Here is a 9,195-nt window from a genome sequence, read left to right as displayed (position 1 = left end):
TCTTATGTCCTAAATTTTAAACGTGAACTGAGGAAGAACTGGTGTGTTCTTCCCTCCTCTGTCCCTGGATAAGTGCCAGAACTCAGAGGGGGGCCTGTCATCTCCAGCTGCTTCTCTAATTTCTACTGCTCATCTTCTCTGTTTCTTTGTTTGCATTCTCTCTTTGCAAACATCTCATGCGAAGAAGGTAGAAATGTCGAAGTTGTTGACGTCCTCGTCGAGGTTGTTAACGTGCAAGGCAGAATCGTCGAAGCCCCAGTAGGAGAAGGCGGCCTCCTCCGTGTCGGCGGCCGGCATGCTCGTCGCCTCCACGAGCGCAGACACCATTGTTTGGAGCTCGGAGTGCACATGGAACGGGGTCATGCACATGTGGTTCGAGCCTGAGGTCGCCGGCGAGGGTTCGAGCGACGTGGGCATCGACACGAAGCAGTTCTCCGGCGTCGACGGCGTGGAGAACGGGTGGTGCTGCGCCGGCGTCATGCCGCTCACCGCCGGCGAGGAGAAACTGAAGGGCGTGGTGGTGCTCCAGCCCTGCGTTCCCGCCGCCGTGAGCCCCTCGGTCTTCACCGTCAGGCTCGAGCTCAGGCTCTGCAGAAGGCTTTGCGCGTCCGGGTTCTGCCCGGCCGGCTGCACCATGCCCGCCGCCGCCGCCGTCTTATGGACGCAGGTGTGCTCGCCGTGGTAGATCACGTCGAAGAGCGCCGGGTCCTCGTCGGCGCGCTGCACCTGCTTCGTCGCGGCGCATCCCTGAGTCTTCTGGTACGTGCAACGGTAGTATGCCCTGCAATGTTGTGCATGATCCAGGTCAGGCACGGCAAAAAAGAAAAACCATGGCGGCATGTCCAGTTCTGAACCCTGAACTTTTTTCCTTTTTTCAGAAAAGTTTGTGATTCTGAAGCCAGAACAAAATTACTACTGGCGCAAAGCGGCATCACGCCATCATCACCTGTCCAATAACACCAGCTCCTTTCGGAACATATCCAACCGGACGCTGTGCACTCGCTGCCATATTCCTATCTGACATGTGGACGCCATGAATTCGGGAACAGTGTTCCAAATCCAAAACAGAGATCTCCATCATCTCACGCAAGGAAAAGCGAATGATTTCGTTGCCACTTCGGAAAGCATGTGCGGATTACTATTTAAAATGAAAGATGAAACTTTGGCTGAAATGCGCCGAGACCAACCTTGGGTGCTGGGCTCCCAGGATGTCCTTCTGGCCGTACTTCCTCCAGCTGTGGCCGTCGTCGGCCGGGGCGTCCGCTCCTCCCGCCGCCGAGCTCACCCTGATTTGATGCCTCCCTTTCTCTGACGTCTTCCTGCGAATCCAAGAAGAAACCAATCACTCAACAATCCAGCAAAAAAAGATTAAAAAAAAACAATTTCTCTGCAACTGCAAGGGGTTTTGGCTCACCTCTTCTTGTTGGGCTTGAACGGCGTGTTGGAGACGCCGCTGACGGGGCTGGGCGTGGCGGACAGCGGCGGCGAGTCGAGGCCGGCGCCGGCGGCCGAGCGCTTGGGGCCGTTGAAGTGGCCGGACTTGATCATGCCGATGGACCTCTCGGTGACGGCGAAGATCTGCTGGGCGAGGAGCTTGCAGAGGTCGGGCGAGCCCCCCAGGTGCACGTCCAGCTGCTTCACCAGCTCCTTGATGTGGCTCAGCTCCGTCACCACCAGGCCGCTCCCTCCTCCATTGCCCTCATGCACGGCCTCCATCTCTCTTTGCTCGGAATTTCTTTCTCGCCGGGACAAGATTCCTATCTGATTTCTCAGAGCAAGGCAGGAAATGTAAGATCGGAAGGATGTCTGAGTGTGTGTGTGTGTGTGTGTGTGTGTGTGGAGAGAGAGCGGAGGAGAGGCAAAATGGGGATGTGATCGGGGAGAAGGGAGGAGCTGTATTTAATGGGGGGGAGGAACCGCGTCCGGGCTCAAAAACAAGAGGACAGTGACCGCGGCGAGCTTAGTAGGGAGTGATCTGATTGGCCAGTACCATGCCCAACCGGGTCGGAGTTAATGGATTCCTAGATAGACGGTTGCTAGCAAAGCCCGGGCCCTGCAGGAGCTTGGACACTGATTTATTTGTTTGGGCCAACTGCACCTGCACCACAACAGCAAAAATGCTAAATACCGAAAGAAATTTCCGTTTGGCTTTGTTTTCGCAGCAGCTTCAGAGATTTCCATAGAAATTTCAGAGAAATTTATTTCATGCCTGACATCTTTCCTGGGGGAGGCAGGAAACCACCCAATTTTCTTATGGATAACAGAGGAGTAATCTCCCAAATTTTCTATGCACTGCCCCAAGGAGTTCTAACAAGAGGTGGTCCCATGCAACATTTTCTCTCTGTCTTCCATCCCATGGACTTTCTTTCTCTTAAAGTTTCTGTGAAATTCTCATATAGAATCCTACGGGCTATAATCATGCTTTCATGTGTTTTAGTGTTCTAAAAACCACAAAGCCACGACATCGGCACCCTGTCAGTGTCCCGAATTAAGAGACCTTTAGTTGTTTGCAGAAATGAAAGCCATCATCAAAAGAAAGAAAAAGATGGGGGAGGCAATTCGATCGAGATCTGTTGGCTATACACGCGTTTGGATTCTTCTTCTTAATAGCAACGGCAGAGGTTGTTCATGCCCGGATTTTCGAAACAAGACGGCGCACCTTGTGAAAAGCCCCGACTTCATGTTGCAAACCACGGCGGTCACATGACTATACATGGATGGATCATGGATGGATGGACGCGTACGCATACATGTCTTTCCTTTGCCACTCCTATAAAGGCCACATATATGCAAGGTAAATCGTGATGGGTACCCCGTACACGCTCAAGGCAGGCATGTGACGTGGTACCGTTGTCTTGTTCATACCGGGAATGATGGGCCGAATGGTGGTGCATGGACGCATGCATGCAAGGTTCGAACCATCGCTTTCCCGCGTGTTCGGCGATGCTTCCCGGCCGATACTCGCTGCGCCTTTTGGTTGCGATCTTGTGGCGAGGCCGTGAGCCCCCCTTTTCACCCAGTTCCACACTGAAAGCAATGTCATGACGCGGCTGATATCTCAACGAGATCAGTCAGGGAAAATATGCATGGCAGCTGATATCTCTTCTTCTATATATCCTGTCTCTTTTACACCTGCTGTTTTCTCTGGCAGTGCTACGTTCATGGTGTTACATATATATTCGATCGGATGTTGAGAGTTTGCTCCCAGCGTACAGAGGGTAGGTGAAATCCACTTTCCTTTCTGAAAGGAATATCGAGAGGGTCATAATTAAGTTGTTTCGTACGACTCCTTGACTGCACTCTCACTACACTCCACCCCGAGTCACTGATCAATGTCATGCTGATACAAAATCTTGTAGTATTACTGGTCGACTAGCCACAATGGAGAGTAACATACACTAGTAACATATACATATCTCTAGACTATGTTACTACCTCAATAGTGGGTAGTAACATAAGTGTGGTAACATGCAAAGCTTCATTTATTAGGTTATAGACTCATATTGTATTGGGATATGTAATGTTACAGTAACTAGCTAAGTTACTAGTACTACATCTCTCCTCATTAACTCATTGCCACATAAGAAAATTTGCTGAGTTGGACTCGATGTTACTACCGAAGTTACTCCCACTCACTAGTAGAAAAAGGGTCAAATGTGAGACACATTAGTCCCGGTTTGTAATAGAACCGGCACTAATGTGTCCATTAGTGCCGGTTCCAACGGCTAGGCGGGAGGAGCTCTTTAGTACCGGTTCATGGCGAACCTTTAGCACCGGTTCGTGCCACGAACCGGTACTAAAGAAAGTGGTGGCAAGATGTTGTCAGAGTGGGGCCCTTCCAGCACCTTTAGTACCGGTTTGTGGCACGAACCGGTACTAAAGGTCGTCCTATATAAACCCTTCGTCCACCCGCACTCTGTTCTTCCCCCTTTCCCCTCTCCCTCTCCTCTGTTCTTCCCTTCTTCCTCTCGAGTTCATCACAAAATTTGCCCCAAATTTGTCAAGATTTGCAGGCCCTCATCCATTCAAATGATCACCAAGGTTAGCAACTTTGTCCTTTCATCTCTCATTTCTAGATTAGCTCTTGCATTGGTTTATATAGTGATTAATTGTGGGTTTTAGTAATTTGGGAGGAATTATGTGTGGTAGTATTTGATTTATATGCAATTTGAGGTCAAAATAACACTTAGTTTGCATATGTAGGTGTGGTTTACTTAGTGCCTTCTAAATCTCCGTCGTAACCATCGTCGATCGCCCGCACCGTCCCGTCGCCGGCACCACCTTGTGGTGAGCCTCTTGTTCATGAAATTTTATATAAAAAATTGATGTTTGTGTGATTTGGATATATAGTTACTCGTATAATAATTATCTTACCCGTATGTTGTTTGTTATACATAGTGCCATGGGTTTGATATCCGTCCCCGTCGGCCCTCGTCCTTGTTATGATTCGGATGTGGTATATTCTCTTTTAAAACTATTTGTTGCATTTCGTGTTTATGACAAATTATGCCTATCAAGTTGACATAGATATTTTTATCTAGGCGGTATGTGAACCGGAAATTCCAACCGACCCTATTGTCGAGAGGTTAAATTTAGTTGAAAGAGAAAACGAGTACTTGAAAGAAAAATTGAAAAGAATTGAGGGGGAGAAGATGGAATTGGAGTTGCATGTTGCCGATGTCGTCGATGATCACAAGATCAAGATGGAGAAAATGCGCTTGAAGATTAGAAAGATTAGAAAATATGCCATCGATAGTGAGGCTTGGTATCATTATGCTGTTGGATCAATTGTTACCTTAGTTGTAATCTTGATCGCATTTGTTGTTGCATTTAAATGCTTTAGCTAGAGAGTTATTTGTTTGTTGCATTTAAGTGTTGTATGAACTTTATGTATGAATTTGTATTAATTTGGTCTATTCGGTGTTGTGTAATGAAGATGAGCCGGCAATGGATGTACGATGACCGATGCTCTCCCCAGTTCGTTGAGGGCGTGCATACTTTTCTGCTTGCGGCTGAGGCAAACAAGCGGGCGGATGGTTTTATGCCTTGTCCATGTGCTGGCTGTAAGAATGGTCGCAATTACTCTACGTCAAGAACCATTAACGTCCACCTATTTGAGTCCGGTTTCATGCCCCACTATAATGTTTGGACCAAGCACGGAGAAAGAGGGGTTATGATGGAAGACAATGAAGAAGAAGAGAACGACGACAGCTATCCTGGCCATGGGTTCCCTGAATACGATGATACAACAATGGGGGAAGAAGCTGAGCCGGTAATGCGGGAAGAAGCTGAGCCGGCAATGCGGGAAGAAGCTGAAGAAGAGGCATCAGATGAGCCCGTTGATGATCTAGGTCGGGCCATTGCCGATGCAAAGAGAAACTGCGCAAGTGATTTGGAGAAGAAGAAGTTGCAGCGCATGTTAGAGGATCACAAAAATTTGTTGTACCCGAATTGCGTAGGTGACAAGAAAAAGCTGGGCACCACACTGGAATTGCTGCAATGGAAAGCAGAGAATGGTGTATCTGACAAGGGATTTGGAAAGTTGCTGGTAATGATAAAGGATATGCTTCCAAAGGACAACAAATTGCCCGAGAGTACGTACGAAGCAAAGAAGGTTGTCTGCCCTCTAGGGTTAGAGGTGCAGAAGATACATACATGCCCTAATGATTGCATCCTCTACCGCGGTGAGTACGAGGAGTTGAACGCTTGCCCGATATGTGGTGCATTGCGCTATAAGATCAGCCGCGATGAGCATGGTGATGTCGAGGGCGAGCGCCCCAGGAAGAAGATTCCTGCCAAGGTGATGTGGTATTCTCCTATAATACCACGGTTGAAACGTTTGTTCCAAAACAAAGAGCATGCCAAGGCGATGCGATGGCACAGAGAAGACCGTAAGAAAGACAGAAAGTTGAGAGTACCCGCTGACGGGTCGCAGTGGAGAAAAATCGAAAAAAAGTACGGGAAGAAGTTTGCAGATGACGCAAGGAGCGTATGGTTTGGTCTAAGCGCAGATGGCATTAATCCTTTTGGGGAGCAGAGCAGCAACCATAGCACCTGGCCTGTGACTTTATGTTTGTATAACCTTCCTCCTTGGTTGTGCATGAAGCGGAAGTTCATTATGATGCCAGTGCTCATCCAAGGCCCTAAGCAACCCGGCAACGACATTGATGTGTACCTAAGGCCATTAGTTGAAGAACTCTTACAACTGTGGAATGGAACAGGTGTACGTGCGTGGGATGAGCACATGGGGGAAGAATTTGACCTAAAGGCGTTGCTGTTCGTGACCATCAATGATTGGCCTGCTCTCAATAACCTTTCAGGACAGACAAACAAGGGATACCGCAGATGCACGCACTGTTTGGATGATACCGACAGTATATATTTGAATAGTTGTAAGAAGAATGTGTACCTGGGACATCGTCGATTTCTTCCGAGCAGGCATCCCGTAAGAAAGAAAGGCAAGCATTTCAAAGGTGAGGCGGATCACCGGACGAAGCCTCGCCACCGTACAGGTGCTGATGTACATGATATGGTCAAGGATTTGAAGGTAATATTTGGAAAGGGTCCTGGCGGACAACCTGTTTCGAAGGACGCTGACGGACGCGCACCCATGTGGAAGAAGAAATCTATATTTTGGGACCTGCCATATTGGAAAGACCTAGAGGTCCGCTCCACAATCGACGTGATGCACGTGACGAAGAATCTTTGCGTGACCCTGCTTGGCTTCTTGGGCGTGTATGGGAAGACAAAAGATACACCTGAGGCATAGGAGGACCAGCAACGTATGCACGGAAAAGACGGCATACATCAGGGTCATGCAAGCTACGCTCTTACCAAAGAAGAGAAGGAAATCTTCTTTGAATGCCTGCTCAGTATTAAGGTACCGTCTGGCTTCTCGTCGAATATAAAGGGAATAATAAACATGGCAGACAAAAAGTTCCAGAACCTAAAGTCTCATGACTGCCACGTGATTATGACGCAACTGCTTCCGGTTGCATTGAGGGGGCTTCTACTGGAAAACGTTCGATTAGCCATTGTGAAGCTATGTACATTTCTCAATGCAATCTCTCAGAAGGTAATCGATCCAGAAATCATACCAAGGTTACAGAATGATTTGGTGCAATGTCTTGTCAGTTTCGAGTTGGTGTTCCCACCATCCTTCTTCAATATCATGACGCACGTCCTAGTTCACCTATGCGAAGAGATTAATGTTTTGGGTCCTGTATTTCTACATAATATGTTCCCCTTTGAGAGGTTCATGGGAGTCTTAAAGAAATATGTTCATAACCGTGCTAGGCTAGAAGGAAGCATCTCCAAGGGCCATCAAAATGAGGAGGTCATTGAGTTTTGTATTGACTTTATTCCTGACCTTAAGCCGATTGGTGTTCCTGAATCGCGGCATAAGGGCAGACTGGATGGAAAAGGCACGCTAGGAGGGGAACAAATAATATGCATGGACGGACATTCTCTCACTGAAGCACACTACACAGTTCTACAGAATTCCGCCTTGGTGGCTCCGTATATGGATGAACACAAGAATTTGCTACGCTCCAAACACCCGGAGCGGTCTGATGACTGGATTACACGTGAACAAACCAGGAGTTTCGCCAGCTGGTTGTAGACACGTACCATGCATGACACCTCTATTGAAGATGACCTGTACTTGCTGTCCCAGTTACCATCTTTAAATATAATGACTTTCAAAGGGTACGAGATAAATGGTAATACATTTTACACGATCGCCCAAGATAAGAAGAGCACCAACCAAAACAGTGGTGTCCGCTTTGATGCAGAAACCAAGACGGGAAAGGAAACATATTATGTTTATATACAGGACATATGGGAACTTGACTATCGACGTGGTTTAAAGGTCCCTTTGTTTCGGTGCAAATGGGTCAATATGACACGAGGCGGGGTAACGGAAGACCCGCGGTACGGAATGACAACAGTGGATCTCAACAATCTTGCGTATGCAGACGAACCATTCGTCCTAGCCAATGATGTGGCACAGGTTTTCTATGTGAAGGACATGTCTACCAAGCCAAGAAAAAGAAAAGATAAAAAAGCGAATGCATCGTACGATGAGCCAAAGCGGCACATAGTTTTTTCTGGGAAGAGAAACATCGTGGGAGTGGATGACAAGACAGACAAGTCAGAAGATTATGAAAATTTTGATGAAATTGCTTCATTCACAGTGAATATTGACCCGAGCATCCCGTTAAATGATGAAGATTTTTCCTTGTTACGGCGCAAAGGGACACACGCGAAGAAAAAGTTTCACACCCAAAGATCTAGGATGTGATCGGCTTCACTATCATCAATTTCTTCTGTGTTTCACACCCAGAGGGGAATCTCTGTAATAGTTAGGGTAGTTATGTGTTTTGGCATTTGAAACGCGAAGAAATTTTATGTGCAAACAAATTCTTTCATGCCTTTACTGATTTTTAAAGTTAAGTTATTCACAAACTAGTGATTCACACTAATTTCAAATAATTCAAAATTTAAACTATTCAAATTTGAAAACTACGGGCACTAACAGAAAGTTTGTAATTTTTTGTACCTAAAGCAAAAATATTCACAAAAAAACTCTAAATACACAAAAAAACAACACAAAAATAAATAAAGCAAAAAAACATAAAAAAAGCCCGCCTACTAGGCCAGAGCGGCCTGCATACGACTAGAAACCCAACCTGTTGTTGGGCCAGGATGCAGGCTCGCAAAGGCCAAGTGGGCCCATAGGGCAGCAAAGAACACGTAGGCCCAGTAGGCCTGCTTTGGAGAGGAGCTCGAGACAGCGACCGCAAGGGGGTTTATAAACCAGTGCGGTCGCCCCTCGGCTAGTGAGGTGGGACTAAACTTGCCGCACCGCACCTGCACCAGCGCACCCCTTTAGTACCGGGTCGTGGCGAAGGGTTAAATGTGAAGCACAATAGTGCCGGTTGGAATTTCAGCCGGCACTAATGTGTACACTAGTGCCGGTTCGTGGCGGCGATCAATAGCACCGGTTCGTGACGAACCTTTAGTACCGGTTCATGCCACGAACCGGTACTAAAAAGGCTATGTCAGCCTCCGGTCAGGCTATGGCCCCACCATCACCATTTAGTGCCGGTTCGTACCACGAACCGGTACTAATGAGGTTGTGTCAGGTAAGGCTGGGGCCCCACGAGCACCTTTAATAACGGTTCATGGATGAAC

The 9,195-nt window shown here is 47.5% G+C and overlaps 1 protein-coding gene across 1 annotated transcript; it reads right to left on the bottom strand.

The window, feature by feature from the left end:
- Nucleotides 1-32: 32 nt before the first annotated feature.
- LOC119308859 (probable WRKY transcription factor 41) lies at nucleotides 33-1,855 on the bottom strand. Its single transcript, XM_037585025.1, has 3 exons — nucleotides 1,415-1,855; nucleotides 1,188-1,319; nucleotides 33-781 (listed from the first exon to the last, which is right to left on the bottom strand). Exons 1-3 carry the CDS (start codon nucleotides 1,714-1,716, stop codon nucleotides 175-177), a joined length of 1,041 nt encoding a protein of 346 aa, XP_037440922.1. The 5' UTR covers nucleotides 1,717-1,855; the 3' UTR covers nucleotides 33-174.
- Between the last annotated feature and the right edge of the window lie 7,340 nt (nucleotides 1,856-9,195).

Source organism: Triticum dicoccoides, chromosome 5B (genome assembly GCF_002162155.2).
Source record: "Triticum dicoccoides isolate Atlit2015 ecotype Zavitan chromosome 5B, WEW_v2.0, whole genome shotgun sequence".
NCBI classification, from domain to species: Eukaryota; Viridiplantae; Streptophyta; class Magnoliopsida; order Poales; family Poaceae; genus Triticum; species Triticum dicoccoides.
The sequence above is the reverse complement of the archived record's forward strand: the minus strand, read 5'-3'. Positions and strand labels throughout refer to the sequence as shown.

What these genes read in the sequence shown, in the direction of transcription:
- LOC119308859 (XM_037585025.1), bottom strand. Translation starts at nt 1,716, where the DNA reads ATGGAGGCCGTGCATGAGGGCAATGGAGGAGGGAGCGGCCTGGTGGTG. An exon ending in TTCAAGCCCAACAAGAAGAG is followed by an intron (nt 1,320 to 1,414) that starts GTGAGCCAAAAC and finishes TTGGATTCGCAG; the next exon opens with GAAGACGTCAGAGAAAGGGA. An exon ending in CTGGGAGCCCAGCACCCAAG is followed by an intron (nt 782 to 1,187) that starts GTTGGTCTCGGC and finishes ACAACATTGCAG; the next exon opens with GGCATACTACCGTTGCACGT.